Source organism: Gallinula chloropus (assembly GCF_964237585.1).
Source record: "Gallinula chloropus genome assembly, chromosome: 2".
NCBI lineage: Eukaryota > Metazoa > Chordata > Aves > Gruiformes > Rallidae > Gallinula > Gallinula chloropus.
The window spans coordinates 74949710-74968908 of record NC_140086.1 but is presented as its reverse complement, the minus strand read 5'-3'; the positions used below and the strand labels follow the sequence as shown (position 1 = coordinate 74968908).

The following is a 19199-nucleotide window of genomic DNA, read 5'->3' as shown; positions in this document are numbered from 1 at the left end:
CTTTCCTTCTGCAAAGATTCTTTACAGAACTCATTTTTTTAGTGCACATTAATACCTGGATTTTGATGGCATGTGCATACATTCCACACATGCTTGGAATAAAGAGTGAGGAAAGGAATTACTAATCCATGAATGGTTGTAGACTTTACAAGTTCATATTGTGATACTAAAGGTTCTGATATCAAGTGCAAAAGGAATATTTGCAAGTTCAACCCCTGAGAGAGACAGATGTAAGCCACACCTTGTAAAAGGGAACCAGTCAGAGGAGCTGGCGGTTTCTTCCCCTTAGGCTGATAGTCACCCTTCACTAGGACATCATATCTTCTCTAGGAAACATTCCCTTTCCAGACCTCAGGATCCCCTGTATTTTACAACACTTTGATCCACTCTGTAATTAAGAGCTCCCCCTTTTAATTTAGTTTTGTCTTCTAAGGAGTTTCTATAAACTGGTAACTTATATTCCAAGCATCTCCCCAGGTCTTCCTTATGCTTGTGCATGTGAGCAGTGATCATTTCTGTTACTGAAGAGTGGGAGAATACCCCAAAGACAAATGGAGCAGCTAACTTTGACATCATATATCAAGCACTTAACTGTTGTTTGTAGGACATTTTAGAGTAATAACATCATTAGAAAAGTAAAATGTAATTTTTAGTTTTGCTGCTTTCATTTTATTTGCTACTCATTTTCCAGTGCACTAATCTGAGCTTTATGAAAATCAGTTCAAAGTGTCTTGGGAATCATTTACAATTTCCTAAGGCTCTGGTTTTGCCTTAGAGAAAACAAACATAGCTTTCAGATAAACATAAAAGCACCAGCTGTTTTTCCCCCAGAATTTTTATTTCCATAATACTTGCCTTTGGAGATAATTTTACAAGAAGAAACACGCATGTGGAAATACTTAAGAATAGGTTTACAATAATTCTTTTACTGTAAATACAAAGACTAGCCTTCATGCTTCAGTAACTGCTCCAGAGGTCTGATGTGCTGGGAAAAAAAAAGAGAAGCAAGATCAAGGAAGCAGCCCAGTCTTCGAACACCAGCTTGGCCAATGTGGGGGCTGTTGCCTGGACGCCAGTTTGGGTTTTGTCAGGACAGAGTCTTCTGGGCTGTTACTTCAATAAAGGGGTTGATCTGATTTCTTTTCCCAGAGCATCTTGGTGGCTGTTTCTGTGATGCTGGCAGCACCTGCATGTTCATGTGCTTTTGGCTTAGTGGTTGGACATTTAAGTAGTTTGGCCGCTGACTGAGGATATCTTGTCCTTTCTTAGAGGAGCAGACGTCATTGCAAACTCCGTTATATGAATTTCAGTCGCTTAGATTGTGAGCTTGTGCTGACTGAAAAGAGCGAGCTCTAAATGAGCCCCAGTTTAGTTTGAAGGTCTGCCTGTACCCTGCTATCTAACCAGGACAAACTGCTGCCTCTTCCTAGCCAAAGCAACCTGCCCTCTGATGTTGCAGTTTGTGGATAAATACGTGAACTGGACCCATTGATACCTCCTAAAAAGCTGCAGTGGCTTTTTGAAGGAATGCTCATAATCACCTTTTGTTTCCTTCATTCCCTGACCCAGCTGAAATACATCCATGTCCATACCAGGCTGGCTGCTCTAGAGGGACTGGCTCCCTTGCCATGCTCTTTCCTGTGCCCATGTGCTAATGATGTTACAGGAGAAGAGCATTGCAAGAAAAGGCTGTCTTAACTTTGTGGGAAAGTAAGTGCTGAATTCAGACGCCAGAAATCAAGGAGTCGAGGAGCATTATGTGAAAGATTCCTTTTGGATAGTGCATATCCTTTCATGCCTGCCCCTGTGAGTGACATGCAACTTCTATGCTGCTTCAGTGCTCTGACATGAAAGGATTTGTGTAACTCACAGACACAATCTTTGCATTTAACAAAACCGGGTCCTGTATCTTTTGTAATTCACGTCTCTCACTTCAAATCACCTGTCTTTCTATCTCCACAAAGAGATGATCCCTTAAAATCATTTTGCCAGCCACCCTGCCTGCTTTCCTGCCTTTTTCCTACCCGTTTGCAGTCCCACTAATTTGTTTTCTTCCAACACTAATGGCTTCCTGCTGTTTGGCCTTTGCAGTGGATCACCCTTTCTTCTACTGATTTCCTACTCTCCCTACCCCACAGTAGTAGCTCCAGGTGTTGATTTATGATTGATGTAAGGGTGGTGCAAGCAGAAACGGGAAGGAATTAACTTCTGATAGTGATGGATTTCCATCTTAATATATTTAGATTTGCTTAGTACCTGGTTGCATTCCTAAACAGCTCTTCCAGCATGGTCCAAAGTTGAGTATGTGGGGTCTTATCAGGAGCAGGGTTTTAAATTCGCAGTTCTGACTTCTTGACAGTTTTTGATCAGCAGAAGAATTATTATTTGGTGCACCCCTTCCTATCCTATGATCCATATTGCTATGCTGTGCTAGCATCCCAGGCCTTATTCTGTACCTCAGTAAGATAAAGCAGCAGTACAAACCCATGTCAGAAACGGGGCTGACATGCAAGGATGGCACTTGCATGCTGATGAAGGGGCCAACATCCACTCTGGGCTCATGACCCATGGGGGCAGCACCTGTCTGAAGAAGGCACAATGACTTGGGCCCTAGAGGCACCTCTTCCTTTCTCCCTGTGTACAGGGAACACAGATACCTGGCTTGGACCAGATCCCTTGGGTTTAGGTGGCCAAGTGGGTGCTGAGTGACTAATTCCCAGGGCTACACCTGTCCAGGAGCAGTGTGCCAGAGTAGGGACCCATGCCTCACATTCCCCAGGTCGCATCCTGGCTGGCTGTGGGTGCCCAGAGCTTCTCAGTATGCCAGGGGCAGGAAGGGTGTGCTCTCACAGCAGTATTTCTCTGGTATTTTCTCTTCGGCTTCCTGAACATGTACAAAATGCAGTGTTTCCAAAGCAAGCTGTCTCAGCGCTGTGCTTCATAAACACCAAGGAAAAATCATTACAGAGGAAGAAAAGGTAGAATTATTGATTTAGCAGCATGGAGGGTGAAACATAAGCTCTCTTTTGCTCATGAAGATACTGTGATTTTTTTCCCAGTCGTGGAGTAACTTAGCAGCATCTTAAAGTTGATAAATAATTTTTTCTAAGGAGAAGTTAACATCTCTCTTTTTTACAGGTATATTCACATAATATTAGTACCACGTTAAAACAATCAGCAATTACAGCAGCGTGCTTTGTAAAGTTTTACACTGAACGATTGTAACGATTCATTAGGACTGATGAGTAAGCAGGTTCTTCAGTTTCCATTCTGATTCCCACCTGGTTTTTGAAAGTACAGCTTTTTTTTGACATGCTGACAATTCTAATTAATTTTTCAAGCAGAGATCCCTGAAACTTAACCTTCTTGTAATAAAGGGTACTGTTTATCTGGTTTTAGGAGGCACATTTTTGGAAATGTTCTCAGTAAGAAAGGTAGGAGGGGAAGGGAAGGTGGTCAGTCTTCAGCATATATTAAAGGAAGTCCTTTGTAGAACAGGGCTTTTTTTATGTTTAAGTAGCAGTTGTGCCAGGCTCAGTCTCATCTGGGTTCTCACCTCTGGTCATGTAACTCAAAGGAAATGTGTGAAGTGAGCACAACATCACAGATACAGTCGGGAAACCACCGCAGGAGCAAAGTCTCCGGGTGTGATGCTGAGCAGTTCAGGTGTGACAGACCACTGACTTCTGTTACCACACAAACTTTATTCCCTTTTCTGTTCCCCTTCTCTGCAGCTGACAGCGTCGCTCACAGCTTGTCTGTGTGAGAGGGTTACACAGGTGTCTGAGACTCCAAAATGCTGCTCCTTTGGTGGAGATGCCTTTCCCTACGTCAGTGTGTATCGCTTCAGCAGCAGAACTACCTGGAGGGAAACATCTTAACTTCACCCCTACAATTGCAACCAGAGCAAACCAACTCTAGTCCATTTGGATGAGGAGCTAGAAACCCCTGTAGGCAAGCCCCTAAGGCCATAACTAAACCGAAGAAACCCAAAGTATCAGTTAGGATGACAAAACCCAAAACACCAATCTAAAAAGTCAAACCCAGCCCTGATAAAACACCTGATTTTGCAAGGGGACTGTTTAATAGAGAGCTGTCACTGTCTGCTGTGACAGTCTTTCTGAAATCAAATGACGCTGCATTCAATATTTTGATATAAATTGTTCTCAGTAAGAAAGATAAGTCCTGATTTAACAGTATTCAGTGTAGTTATTCTAAAATGAGGTGAAAGAACAGCTGATGCTTGACTGATAATGTTTGGTTGGTTTGATTGAGTAATTCCTTGTAGCAGTAGGTAGCCACAGGCCATCCTTGCTTACTGCATCCTCACTACTCAGTGTTTTACAGTGACTGGAAAAAAATACACTGATTGAGATTCTGCTTCATTGCCAAAGCAGCATTATACTGTACTTCAGTGCCACTTCAGCTTTCAATTTTGTTGAAGTCTTCAGGGATTTTTTCCATAATGATTCTCAAAACCTCTTTCTTCATTAGCATCCCACATTTAGGGTGTGTTTCGGGACACATACATCCCTATGCATGACTGCCCAAGTTACTGTATGCTCCTCAGCCACCTAAGGAACCTGCCCGATAGACAGTGCAGTCCACTAGTGCTGCTGTGTGTTGGTTAATTAAAATGTGCTTTTAGTTCCAGCATTCGTGGCAGGTCTCCGATGCATTAAATTACCGGCCTGTAGAGCATGCTTTTGGAAGTGCAGTCTATTTAAATTTGCATAATAGTCTTTTGGATAACTTGTTGAGGGTCTCTCAACAAAGGCGTTTCACGGGGCTTGCTAAATCTGAAGACTAAGCTGAAGTTTCCCAGTGTGGAGAAGATGACTTGGTGCTCAGCAGGTCTTTCACCAGGCCCCCAGTAACCCCCCCATGGATCCCAGCAGGGTCACTGGCATGAATAAACAGCTTCAGAAAAGGAAGGATTAGCTCGTTAACCTCAGTGGCAGAGCTTTTAAGACCCCATCCTATGAGTGCTGGGGCAGGCAGCGGCTCACCCCGCTGCAGCCCACACAATGCTCCACCACTGTTGTCCGTCCATCTGTCCCCATGGCACTTGGCAATGCCTCCACAGTTTCTGTAACCCAGGGGAAATTTAGCCATTTATTGGTTTGTTTCCTTAGATGCGACTGCCCTCTCTGGGCCTCAGAAATAGTTTCCAAGAAAGCAGCCAGTGCTTTTGCTGCGTGCCCCCACTCCCATGCAGCCACCAGGCTCCGCTCAATCCCAAAGCGTTTCCACTGGATGCCAGGCCGCAGGGCATGTCACGGACCAAAACTGCCCTCCTCTCTTCGGGAGCAGCTCTATCCCAGGCTGGTTGGCCATGTGGCCTGGCCGGTGCTTTCTGTGAGGGTAACACCAGTGAGAGCCTGGTCCCAGCAGCCACAGCTGGTGGTAAGCTGGCATGAAGGGGAGCAAGGCCTGTTCCCCGGCCTGTGCTCTTGTTGTGTGAAGCACCTGATGCGAGTTTTTCCTGATGCATCCAAACACAGTGTCTCTAATTCCCTAATCATCTGGGTGGTGACTGAGTGGCAAGAAAGCTGAGCACAAAATTGATGGATGGCTTGCTGGCTTCTAAGTGTTTATATAATTTTCCATAGGATACACACAGTGTTCAGCTCATTTCTAATTGGTGCCATCTCTGGGTGGAACACAATATCCCTTTACAAGTCGTAGGACTTTTGAAAATCATTTTAAGTAGTGTATTCAAGTCTTGCTGTATTTTCTCTGATAAAGGAAGTTGTTTGATGTAATTTATTTTTATGACACTCAAGCCTCCTATTTAATTGGGCCCTTTTATGCCGCAAGGCTCTCTGTTTGGCTCATGGAGTATTGGATTGTGTTGTGTTCGATGTTTCTTTGCTTCATTTTGTTCGGTACACAAAGAGCAGATATCTGAAATTCTGCTCTCTGAATGCACATGGAAATCCAAGGGGACAGTGGTGGTGGCAGGATGATGGACTGTTCCCTTCCTGCAAGCAGTTTCTATCTGTGCAAAAGTAACTGTGGAGCCCTCATTTCAGTAGCACTTGGCATTGTCATTCCAGGGCTGCTAACGCTGCAGAACGTGCAAGGCGATGGAGAATCAAGAGCTGGGAAGATGCAGTGGCAGAAAGGATCAGTGGTGGCTTTGTTTTGTGGTCTGTGGGATTTTTTGACCTCTTTCAATTTCTAGGACTGGGGCCAGAACAAAATGTTTAATAGTGCTGTCACCCACGATAAATGAAAATATAAAACAACAGAACTTAATCACAAATAGGGCTTGTAAGTGTCATAAACGGAATATTAAAACCTAACCCCAAGCACAACTATAACTGGGCTTATTTTCTGGACTGAAGCACACACACCCACACTCCGGTACAGCAAGTGCCGGAGCTCCCATACTCGCTTGGTCACAGTAGTGCCACTGCAGCCTTGATCACCCCGTTTAGTTGTAGAACTACACTGACCCTTCTTCTGTCTGTCCACTCTCAACAGATGCTGCTATACCCATCCTTCTAAATTAGGATTAGGTGGCAAAAATGTTATTTTTTAATAGATTTGCCCTTGGTAGATTTTCTTCCAATCTGTCGGTTCCCTGTGCATCTAACAATACATGACCCTAACGGAGGGGGGTGGGGGTTATTACTCTTAAAATCGCCTAGGCTCTGTCTAGCATGAACAAAACACTGCTTTCATGAAAGGTGGCACATTGCACGTACTGCTTTTTTGTTACTTCCCGTAGCAGCTAGGTAAAATCATGGAGTGAATGAATACCTTCTTTATCCTTTTTCTTCTCCCTATCACACACAGAGAAATTTACTGGAAGTCTGTTAAGACATTTGCCGTGGTTCTCTGGGCTGCCAGTATCTTAAGGCACTGATAAAATGCAGAAATAGTATGTGGTTCTTTGGGGTCCCAAATTGCTCTTAAAATTTGGTCTACCTGAATCCTTCTTCTGTAATTGAAAACTCTCTTTTGGACTTGGTTCAGTAGCATCCAAAGGTACTGAGGCGAGTAAAAGGCTGCACTGGATTGGGAGCAGTCAGAATCGTGACACCACCAAGGGGTGATGAACTTATTTTTCTGAGAGAATGAGAGTCTGCTGTAATCCCAGCCACAGACTACTTTTGCCAGCTGCTTTTTGTGCTTTATCTTCCGAGCTGACGTTTCACAAAAGATAGACATTATTTTATATATATCCACATGAGAGGGAAAAAAAATCAAGTCTGGGAGATACAGACACGTTAGAGAAGAGATTAGAGATTGGAAGGGCACAAAGCAGGTACCGATACCATCTCTGGGGGAAGTGATTAGATTTGAGAGGGATGAGGGAGGTAATGCCTGAATCTCAAAAGTCTTGCTGCTGTGGAGCAGAGCAGCCTTATTTTGTCTCACCATGCTGCATTAGCACGTCTTGAAGCCCATCTCAAGTATCTCAGCAGGTGCACTAGGGACTTTGTGTCCCAGTGCGCTGGGAGGCAGGGACAGCCACTCCTTATCCATGGTTTGGGCCTTGGCTGTCCTAGCTCCTCAGTCTGTCTTCCAGCTGGGGTGCAGAAGAGCCCTTGGTTTTGTGCAGTTGCATCCCAGGTCACGTGCTGCCATCTTGAAATGCAGACAGGGAGTCTGTCTGCACCTCTTCCTCCAGCTCGGCATTTCATTAGTCTCTCTGGCATCTTCAATAGATCCCAGAGGAAGTCTCGAAACATCAGAAAGAATAAAGATCTTAGAGGTGGGAGGGAAGGCTTTCCTTTCACCAGCATGTTCCTGAAATTACTGAACAACAGGAACACTCCTGCTGTAGATGGAAGACTGTCAAGTAGCACCGCCAGAAAGTGAAACTTTTTCTGTGGCGCAGAAAGGCGGCAGCAGATTTGACTCGAGTGTGGGGAAACATTTGTTTCTGTAAGGCTTCTCTCTGGTATGAAATTCAGTGTCTCATGAAATGTCAGCTTGACTTTTTTATCATTGGTCACAACAGAAAGGCAAATGTCAGGAAGAGGGAGGGAAACGGGAAACAAAACGGGGAATATCGCTGTGCTGCAACCATGGCGTTGCTACAACTTGTGTGTGGGGCGCAGGTCTGGTCCTTACAGCCCCCAAAAAGGAAGTGGCAGAACTGGGAGATGTCTGGGGAGGTCAGCAGGGACAGTGAAGGTACAGGAGCATCCTCCTCAGGCTGCAGGTGAGGCTATGGGGGTGAAGGGAAGCATGGTACAGTTCCATAAGCTCGTGAATGACGTGGCCAAGGAGTGTGGCGGTTACTGCCTCTTCCACCATGAGGATTTGGGGATGCCAGCTTTATATAACCGGTAGAAAGCGTCAGAACAGCAACAGAAAGCTGTTGTGCCCTGTGTATAAGAGCTTCCGACCTCCTTGCCACCCAGTCCTGGTTATACGGGTTCAGCAGGACATTGGAGATGTTAGTCATAAAAAAACCATCCATTAACTCAGCACACAGGAGCCACTTACGAAGCCTCTGATTGAGAAAGTGCTGAAAGCTTGGCGGGGTAGGGCAGGGGGCTTGCTCTGTCCCCATATACATCCCCATGCAGCTCCTTTTGGCTGCTGCAGGTGAACCTCAGATCTCACCCAGTACAGCTATTTCTTGTATAATGTTATGGTTCTCAAGACTGCCAGGACCAGGTTTAGGATCTATCTTTTCATGGTGTAACCCCTGGAAATCACTCCATGAGATTTGGGCGGGGGGGGGGGTGGGTGGGTGTAGGGGTGGAAAGTAGATTTAAAAAGAGCGAGGGGACTAAGCTAAATGTTGGAGTTAGGCCATTGGCAAAGGGCTCTAACACCAGTGGTGAATGCCGTAGAAGCCTCCAGGGATGTAGGTGTGCCATCAGGTGCCTTGCAAGGCGCCTCTTTGAGTGCTGCAAGGAGCTATTCCAAGGGCAGCGGCTGGGGAGTTAAGTATAAACCAGAGCCCAAAGCAGTCCCACATCAAAGTGCTACCTCACCAAGGCTGCTGCTGTCATTCTAATTGGCAAAGATTTGCTGTGACTTGTTCTCCAGGCAAAGGCATTAACTTGCAGATGAACAGACGTCTCTTTGTCCGTAATTTGGTTTAACACATGATGAAAACAGTTGATTAATACACAATTTACCAAATTGCTGCATCTTGTATTTTTTAACTGCTGGGAATATGTGCCCATGCCAAAGCAGGGGCAGCTCACAGAGGATACAGGCTCAGCCTCGTGGCGTACAGCTGTGGTTTTGTGGAAGGAGAGGAAGAAGAGGAGGAGGAGAAGCTTCAGAGAGCCTCCTGTGAGGTTGTCAAGGTTACATGTGCTGTTGCTTCGGTAGGTGAGTGGCTCGGGCATTCTCTGCTGATAATTGGTATCGGCTGGTTTCTTCAGAGATAACGAAATTTGCATTTTAATTAGATTGTTGCACTTGTCAACACTGAAGCATAACGTATAAGTCACGGGAATCCTTTCACGGGATCAGTATAAGGACTTTGAAAGAAGTGACAACAGTAGCATTTGCCCCAGTAATATTTTTAAACTCCTGTAGTTGTTATGCATTTAAGAGGCAAGACTCCTGTTATAAGCTCCAAACGTTGCCTTTGGAAGCTCGGATTTGCTGTTTCGGGTATGGGGAAGCCGAGAGCTACAGGCCAATCTGGTGCTCAGTGTGAGAACTGAGGATTTGCAGTGAACTTGCTGCTTCAAGACATCACTGAGATGGCAGCAACTGTGCCTTAGCCCTAGGAAAGAAATCTCTGCTGATACCAGCATGGTACAGCTCAAGCGGAGTCTGACAGCGCCAGCCTATACTTTAGAAAAACAAATGATGCTGTGGTAGATTTCAAGCTGCGCTCGGAATTGGTACAATATGTCATATTGAATTTTCTGCCAGATTTAAGAGTGATATGGCAAGATCTTCATCTACTGTGAAGATGTGCGGCACCACTGACTTCCTTAGAGCTACATAAGCTCGTATGGTCAGGGATGGGGCCCAGGAGGAGGTTTATGCTGTAGTTCAAACCGTCTCAAACAAGCCACTAGTGCACTGAAGGAGTACCAGGGCGCTGAAGCCGGGCAGAACAGTGGCATCACCAAGCAGGAGCTCAGCAAGCAGGCAGCCTGCCCTATGCACCAAGGGGAGGGGGTTCACTGCTCCTGCAACAGCAGCACCAAGTTCGAGTTGGAACAGCCCCAATTTATTTGGAAATATTTTTCATGTTCTAAGTCAGGTAATTTTGCAGGCTTTTTTTTTATTTTTTAAACTCATCCCTTTGTGCTGGGAAGGTGCAGATCTCACTAAATCAATATAAACCGTGCTTATACTAAAGCAGTAGTTTCAGTGAATGCCATGCCTTCTGGGCAGCTCACCCATTTGAACGTGGAGGAGAGGTGTGCTCCTGCCTCCCTCTGCAAGGGGAGAGCAAGAAAGCAGAACTCTGGAGTCTGACACCAACCCATGCTGTCTCCTTGCTCCACTGTCTGCTTAAAAACTGAAATCCCACAGTTTCCCCACCATCCTTTTAGGCAGATGGAGAATCCGGTCATTAGGAGGTTCACTAGCTCCGGCTGTCCCACTGTCAGGGGCTGGGGGAGGGCTGCTGCGAGACTCACGTGTGCATCTGGTTTCCATGACTGCTTCTCAGAGAAGAAAGGAAGAACTTTTTCAGGGTGAGGGTGACAGAGCACTGGCACAGTCTTCCCAGGGGTGTTGTGGAGTCTCCCTCTCTGGAGATATTCAAGACCCGTCTGTATGCCTTTTTGTGTGACCTGTCCTAGGGAACCTGCTTTGGCAGGGGGGTTATACTCAATGATCTTTGGAGGTCCCTCCCAACCCCTACAATTCTGTGACTCTGTGAAAAGAAAAAGGAATAACTAGCTCATAGAGCTGCAAAACTGAATGGGGTTTGGGGTGAAGCTCAGGGTTGGGTTTTTTTCCCCTATTCTAATAGATCTGAGGATTTGGAGAAATGATAAAAGGAGAGCTGTAGAATTACTTTGCTGTGTTTGGACACTATATTGTACTGACATTTATGTGGATGGTGTTGCAGTAATACAGTCAGTTCAGCCTTTTCATTGATGACCTTTTCTGTAACATTAACCACAATATTGTGTGCACATGAAACTGCAAAGAAAAAGATGAGGCAGGGATAGGGATGCCGGCTGGCTATTGCCCACCTGAGTACTATGTAGGATGTGCAGTTACAAACATGATGGGTGCAAATGCAGAACCAGAAAATAAGCAATTTGTTATAGAAATGTTGCTCAGTAACTTTCTTTGCAGCTTTTGTTTGGTTTTGTGAGGCTCTGTGGTGGTTTGGCCCTGGCTAGAGGCCAAATACCCACCAGAACTGCTCTATCACTCCCCTTTCAGCTGAGAAGGGGAGAAAATATATATTGGGAGGCTTAGGATTTGAGATAAGGACAGAGAGATCACTCTCCAATTAGTGTCATGAGCAAAACAGACTCAATGCAGATTAAAGAAAAGTCATTTATCACACTACAACTACACACACAGTGAAACCACAGTCAGGTAGTAACAAGTGCGGCCAGGTCTTAAAGCACCTTCCCCCCACCCCTCCCTTCTTACAAGACTTCACTCATGATTTTACTTCCTTCTTCCCTGCCCCCAACATGGCACGGGGAGGGACAGGGAATGGGGAGTGGGGTTCCAGTCAATTCTTCACAAGCTGCTTTCCTTCCCCAGATCTTAACACTTCTACTTCTCTCCACCCTGCCCTTCTTCGCAGACTTTACCTTAGTCATATAAATTCGCTCCCTTCTTACGCCCCATCACAGCCTGGGGAGGGACAGGGAATAGGAAATGGGGGTTTTCAGTCCATTCCTCCTGAGTTGTCTTCGTTCTTATCTGGGGGGCGGGGGCATTCCACACACACACACTCTTTCCCTGCGGCACCATGGGGTCCACCCATGGGAGACAGTTGTATCCACAAACTTCTCCAGCGTAAGTCCTTCCTATTGGGGAGTCATCTCCTCACCAATTGCCTCAACATGTCTCCCTTCCATGGCCATGGTGCTGACCTTCAGGCCCAGACTCCCCCGGCCTGGTGCCCCACAGAGTCACAAGTCCCCTGGCAAACCTGCTGTGGCATGGATCAATCTCTTCACAGGCCGTAGATATCTCTGCTCCCCGTCCTCATCCATGGGCTGTGAGGGGACACCTGCTTCACCATGGTCTTCATCATGAGCTGCAGAGGAATCTCTCTCTCCAGCACCTGGAGTGCCTCATTCTTCCCTGGCCTTGGTGTCTGCACGGCTTGTTACATCTTCTCACTCCCCTCTCTGGTGGCAAAACGCATGTGCCTGCATTTTCTTTCTCCTATATGTGATTCCCAGAGGTGCGATCACCATCACCGATTGGTTTGGCCCTGGTCAGCAGCAACTCTGGCCTTGAATCGACTAATGTTTACTTTCTGGGGCCTGCAGAGAGCTTCTAGCTGCTCCTTGCAGAAGCCATCTCAGCAGCACCCCCTTCTCCATTAAAAAAACCCCAGCTACACAAAACTGCAACAGGCTCCTTTCTCAAGTAGATATGTATTGCTTTTCTGTAGATTTACCAAAGCAATGACTCCTGCCCCGTATTAAATAGTTTAACCCATTTGGGCTAACTAGTATCTTTACATTTCATAACTTCCTGGCGCAAGAAGGGCTTGTCACGGGTGGCCATAAGGAGCTGCTAATTATGAACAGAGGCATTTACATTCTGAATCCAAATGAATATATATTCCCTGTGTTGCGCTGCCTTTACTTCACTCCCTGGTTGGTTTTTGTAACCAAGTATAGCCTCTAACATTTACTTTCCCAAAACGAAGTAAATCCTGCACAGGAGGGATTGACGTCACTTTTGTTTCTCTTCTGCTTTTTAGGTGGTATTTGAATTGCAAGTGGCCCCGTTGGTTTCATACAAATTCTCCTGGGCATTAATATACTTCTAATACTTTAACGCTTTCTGTGGTGCGGCTTCGCAAGCCGCGGGGCGACTGGGGGCTGGTGTGCAAAGCATTCGGGTGTCTTTACCTCCTGGTGCAGGATGGACATTTAGGAGGTGCAGGAAGGATACTGCACTGAGCTGAAACAGAATTCTGTATGGTTTATAGAGTTGAAGTCTCTTAAAGCTGTGCCGAGGACAGCGTTGCACTGCTTTATCCCAGGAGAAAGCTAGGGCACCTCCCAGTGTGTGGTGGAACCCAGGAGCATGTCTTCCACCCCAAAGTCCTCCTCCTCGCAGTGTCCAACCCAGTGGTACTTTGCATGGACAGACTGAGGGGGCTGTGAACAGTAACACTGAGCTAGTAAAGCAGGTGCTTGTACATGAGAGATGTTTTGCTATCCACTTTGCATCTGAAGCCTTGAATGGGCCAGAAGCCACCCAAAACTAGGGAAGAAGCCACGTGTTAGAGATATTTGTTAGCAGTGAGTCCTAAAACATAACACTGGCATAAATATTGAGAGGATTAATGGGTACAATTTGGTGAAGCGAATTGCTTTAAGTCTTGCAGGTGTCTTCTTTCCTCTTCATCAAGGGAAGGCCTTACTCTGAGTTTGGCAACAGATTCTCAGGCTGCGGTGGTGTCAGTACACAAGCAGGTAACCTGATCCAAAGAGGTGTAACTATTCAAGCTCATTTGTGAACTACTCCATCTATCTGTCAAAATGTGCAGCACGCACCTACCTGGGGTTTTCAGAGGAAGCACTTGAAAAAAATAAGCCTAAGTTTGTTTGCCTTACATCTTACAGTAGATCCCTGGCAGTGGAAGACAGAACCTCATCAGTGATTTATTTACTTGCATAGCAATCAGGTTGGCAGTTGGTCCAGCGTTTTGCACCCCATATTCTGTGAAGAGTTTCATCTGTATCAGATCAGTACACGCTGGTCCTTGCTGCACATCCTTCCCCGATGGATGGTGGTACCACAGTGCTGTTGAGTGGCCAGACTCCACCTGAGCAGCCCTTGTGCATGCTTAGTGAATAGGAGTGCCAGGTTTCTCTGGGGACACAGCAGAGTAGAGGTGGGAGGTGACTGGTAGGGCTTAGTGCCATTTTACAAGTGCATGTGGATTTTCAAGGCAAAAATGGGTTTCTTTTTTAACAGAACTGTGGGTAACTCGCAGCCTTCTGTAGCAGCAAGATGCAAGGATGTCACCTTCTCAAAGGACCAGATTTGTCTCGTGAACATTGTGCTGGTGGGTCGGGTCGGTCTCCCACCTTGTCCTTGGAAATGAAGTTACTTCAGCGTGCTATGAAAAGGGGTGCTTGTAGACTTCCTGACTTACATAAGATGGAATATTTATTTTTATACATGAGAAGCATCTTTATTCAGACGAGGCTGGAGCTATTTCATTCTACTGCAAAAGGACTGGTTTTGCATGAAACAGAAGATAAATAATCTGGTGCTTTGCTTACTACATGAAATACAATGCGTGTTTCCACTGGAGAAAAAGTAATAGCGTTTATCATCAGCTCTCCAGTAGCTTGGAGTTGCACTGTTGCATTATCAATAGCTGGCTTTTCCTCTAGCTTAAATCCATATCCATCTACATCGTCCGTTTGTGCCCAGGTCTGTGTCACAGCAGCGTGTTTCTTGGGAAGGGTTTGTTGCACCCTTCCCATACTAAGAGTACCCAGCCACTTCAGAGAGCAGCGGGGTCCTGGCTCCCTTCCTGCTGCCTTTGTGCCTCGTGCACCACGTTGGCACTTGCTCAGTGTGCCCAGAGTTACTCACATCACTCTCGGGCTTCCATCCACGAGACTAAAACTCAGCTGTGCTGGGGTACGCTTCACTAAGGGGAAGAATAATAATAAACCATTTCATTTCCTTCTATTTCCTTTTCTTTCTTTTCCTTTTAGGCCCGAACTGCTTTGCAGAAACAATTGTCATTCCAGCCGGCCGGGAGGTGAAGACTGATGAATGCACTATATGTCACTGCACTTACGAAGAAGGCACTTGGAGAATCGAGCGGCAGGCTATGTGCACTAGACACGAATGCAAACAGATATAGAAAAATCTACAACTCTTAAGTACTTTTTGTGGTTTTTATAAAATATCTCCCAGCGGTGAGCACCCTAGAGGACCCAGGGAAACCTGAATGAGAAGATTCTGGTGAGGAGCAAAGAGTAAAATATTGATATTTTGTTTTTTCAAGTAACATAATACTGCAAGGCGAAGAAGTGCATATATTTAAAACGTTTGGACTTGAGAATACCTGTCTTAATAAATGTGTTATTTTCACAGTGAGTACACTAAAATACACTCTATAAAATATTCTATGTATTTCTATAATGCCATTATAGAGCTTAAAAATAAATGTTTTATATAGACAATACAGATTGAAGTATTGTATCGTTGCCTGTCCTGTTGTGCACCATGGCTAAAACGTTACATTTCTGTCCTGAGTTCATCATACGAGGGTTTTCCTGGCAGTTTTTGGGGTTTGGTTTATCTTTCAGTTTAGTGGGTGGGGAAAGAGCCAGCATATGACAAAATTTTGACATTCTCACTTTTGAAACTAATGGAGTAGAATATGCTTTCGGAGAACACGTGCTCATTTATGAATATGGCTGTATGGCTGTATGTACAAATGGGTCAGCTCCTTCTCTTAGTTCCACTGGTGCCTATCTACTGGTCCACAGCTGAGCTAGCATGGAGCAGAGGGCAATATGAAAGGAGTCTGTCGTAGCTGTTGTTACAGAAATTGAATCAGACAAAATCATTTCCTAATATTCCTCCCAGGCATAACACGTTACAGCAGGAGGAATTTGTCTGTGATGTAAACAATATTGCATCACCCAGATGGTGGAAATGATGATAAGTAACCACGTGGCATCATTAATGTAATGTATAATGTATGTGGAGAGGTGCAGTTTGGAAGGGCTAGGGCAGCCAAACAAGGTTGTGAATCCAAGAGCAGGAGAGCTGGTCAGTAGCTGCTTGATCCCCTAGACCCGGCTCTTGTCACCTTGCTAGTGCTGGTCCAACTTTTTGGTTCTTTCTGGTATTCTGTACGGGGTTGGTAACAGAGTGTGTTAAGGAGAAAGATTTTGAGCCAGCTCTTTGTATCTATGAAAGGATTTCTAGCTCTGACCCTGACTACAGGTAAGGAATCACAGCTCCCTGCTTCAGCCATCAACAGCCTTTGCTTAGATGCGCGTTGGGCTTAATTCAGTTTATCACCAACTGCTTTGAATATCTGTTAAGGTAATGTCTCAAGAGGTAATGTCTCAAGAAAATACTTAAGCATGGACTTATCTTTAAGCTTTTGCTAGAGGCAATCAATATCTAAACCCAGAAGACCACTACTTAAGTTCCCACATACCCTTTGCTACTTACTCCCATGGTGTAATGGGGCTTGCTCTTCGATTAGTTTGGGCCACCTGGTCTGATTCAGACCCCTAGCCTACTCGCTGGGAGTGATCGAGAAGCAAAGAGGACCTTGACGCTCTGCAGACGCTGTTTGTCAATAGCCAAAGTACTGGTGTGTTGTCAGTGTTGTTTTGGTGACAGATCTAAACCTCAGCACCATACCACCTACTGCTAAGAATAACTCCACCCCAGCCAGAGCCTGTACGTGGTGATACCGTCAGCAACACTGGCACAGAGGCAAACACACCAAAAGGCCCTGAGAGCCAAACTCCCAACAGGTGACTGCACCAAGCAGCATGTGGGCCTTCGGCAATGGAGCTGGGGAGTCAAGATCTGCAGCCTGCTACATAAATGTGGAAAAATGTGGAAATGAAAAGATTTAAAGTTAAAAATGAAGCGTTATGGAATGCAGTTGGAAACCATTCATCTTTATTTTAATCTCTGAGCAAAGAACCAGAACCGCTGTGGTGGCTGCATGTGCTTACCTGAATGTTATGATTTGGTTATGTAATATCCCTCTTCGTATTTAACCTTAAAACATAAAGGCCATCTGCATCGTTTCCAGTGAACCAAACTCCAGAGAATATTGGCTTTCCCTACAGAGGCCTAGGTGCTCAGCTGGATTTTGCTGCAGAGAACAGTATTACGGGTCCTGCATACAAGGAGTTCTTCAGCTTTGCAGGTAGGTTGTGTCTCTAAAGCTGTATCTCCAGACACACTGGTAGCTCATGAATAATTTTGTATTTGAAGGTCTGTTGCTTGGAATATGAATATTCTCAGATGTTCTTACGAAGCTGCATTGGCATGAATATGAGATTTCTGCTTCTATTTCACTTGCTTCTGCTTATTTCCCAGTTAAAATCAAGGCAAATTAATTCCTGGTTTGGCCTCATCCATATTTGTAGGAGCGCACTACACATTAATTTGTCTTCAAACCTCTTCAAGTAGGTGCCTGAAGAGATGATATTCTAAATGGTTTCAAGTAATTATAAAATTGCACTGTTACTGTGCAATAAGATTCTCTACACTACTCATCTAAACCACAAAAAGTGCTGGGATTCACTTAAATACCTCTGCACGATTTAAAAATGGGAGAAGAGAAAAAAAGATAGGAGATATGAGGCAGAGGAGCTGCAAGTTACAGTAGAAAATGTTTGTAAAAACCTCACAGCGACAACATTGTAGAGGTATTTCATAGGGAGTGTGCTGGTTTTGGCTGAGAGAGAGTTAAGTTTCTTCACAGTAGCTGGGATGGGGCTGTGCTTTGGATTGGCCCTGAAAGCTGTGTTGGTAACACTGGGATGTTTTCATTAGCACTGAGCAGCACTTACACTGAGCCAAGGCCTCTTCTACTCACACCACCCCACCAGTGAGGAGGATGAGAGTGCACAAGGAGTTGGGACACGGTCAGGACTGCTGATATTCCATATTGTATGACATCATGCTCAGCATACAAAGCTGAGGGAAAAAAGGAAGAAGGAAAGGGAGTTTGGAGTGACAGCGGTTGTCTTCCCAAGTCACCATTACACATGATGGAGCCCTGCTCTCCTGGAGATGGCTGAACACCTGCCTGCCCATGGGGAGTGGGGCATGAATTCCTTGGTGTGCTTTGCTTGTGTGTGCGGCTTTTGCTTTCCCTATTAAACTGTCTTTATGACAGCCCTTGAGTTCTCACACTTTTACTCTTCTGATTCTGCCCCCATCCCACTGGGGGTGGGGCGAGCGAGCAGCTGCCCCGTGCTCCGTTGCCAGCTGGGGCAAAACCATGACAGGAGATTTTTAAAGAATATAATGGGAAAGGTAAATGAGAAATATATTTGAGCATAAGTGGGAATACAGGAAATACTAGTTGGAGATGGGGGCATGGAAATCATCCCATAAAGGTGATTGAATACTCAAGGAGGTTGTCCACAGGCTGGACTGAACACAGCCCTGAGTAGCCTGCTCTGGCTGAACCTGCATCCAGCAGGGTATTGAACTGGTAATGATCTCCAGAGGTGTAAAATTGAAAGCCAGGTTTAAATGACATTGAATTAAAGTCTTGATGACAAATAAGAAAGAAGAAGATATGATGAAACCTTTCCTCTCTTCGGAAAACAATTTCTTCTGTTCTCATATGATGTAATATAAACTATACTGTCACGATTGTAAAATGTTTGACGTTGCTTTTGATGGTAACTTTAATATCTAAACTATGATAGCTCCATAATGCATAGTAGGCTTTGAAAGGCACACATTATTTAAGAATCTAATGCAATCCAAGTAAACGCTCCATTTACTCCCCTTATCAGGCAACAAATTTTCTCCACAGACTGTGTTACCATGGGGTTTCTGTCTGCAAAAACACATCTTCTGCATTAAAAACAAAACACAAACTGGGGAGACAGCATTGAATTGAATATCACAGGCTGATTTTATGGCTTTCCAAGAAGTCAAATTTTCATCACTTTTTGATAAAAGGACTGTTTCAGAAAGCATATGGCTTGCTCAGTTTTGAGGAGACAGGCACTCCTTCCCAGAATCCTCTTGCCTCTTAAAAATACTTACGCTCAACCACACTGAAAATCTAAATTTTCAGTCTTTTCAAATGTCACATTAAGCAACTCCCACAGCAGAGGAAAAGATAAACACAGCCTAGCGTGGCTTTCTGATTGCTCGTGTATAGGACGTGCTGCCTTCATTTCATACACTTTTAAATCAAAAGCAGGAAAAATCCAAACTTTTCTGTCAATTACCAGTTATGGAGAAGTCGAAAGTTTTCATTCTTAACCTCTTTAGGCTGCATGGAAATAATGATATGGAGCATTAATTAATCAGTAATAGGAAAACACTGACATAATTAGCGCATG

General features: G+C 45.0%; 1 protein-coding gene across 1 annotated transcript in view; it reads left to right on the top strand.

The window, feature by feature from the left end:
- VWC2 (von Willebrand factor C domain containing 2) overlaps nucleotides 1-15234 on the top strand; it is a gene marked incomplete at its 5' end in the record, with an annotated part of 53742 nt that extends 38508 nt beyond the window's left edge. The window contains one exon of the mRNA XM_084260894.1: nucleotides 14838-15234. Within this exon, the coding sequence (XP_084117020.1) occupies nucleotides 14838-14989 (152 nt within the window). The 3' untranslated portion in view covers nucleotides 14990-15234. The remainder of the gene's footprint in view (nucleotides 1-14837) is intronic.
- Nucleotides 15235-19199: the final 3965 nt, after the last annotated feature.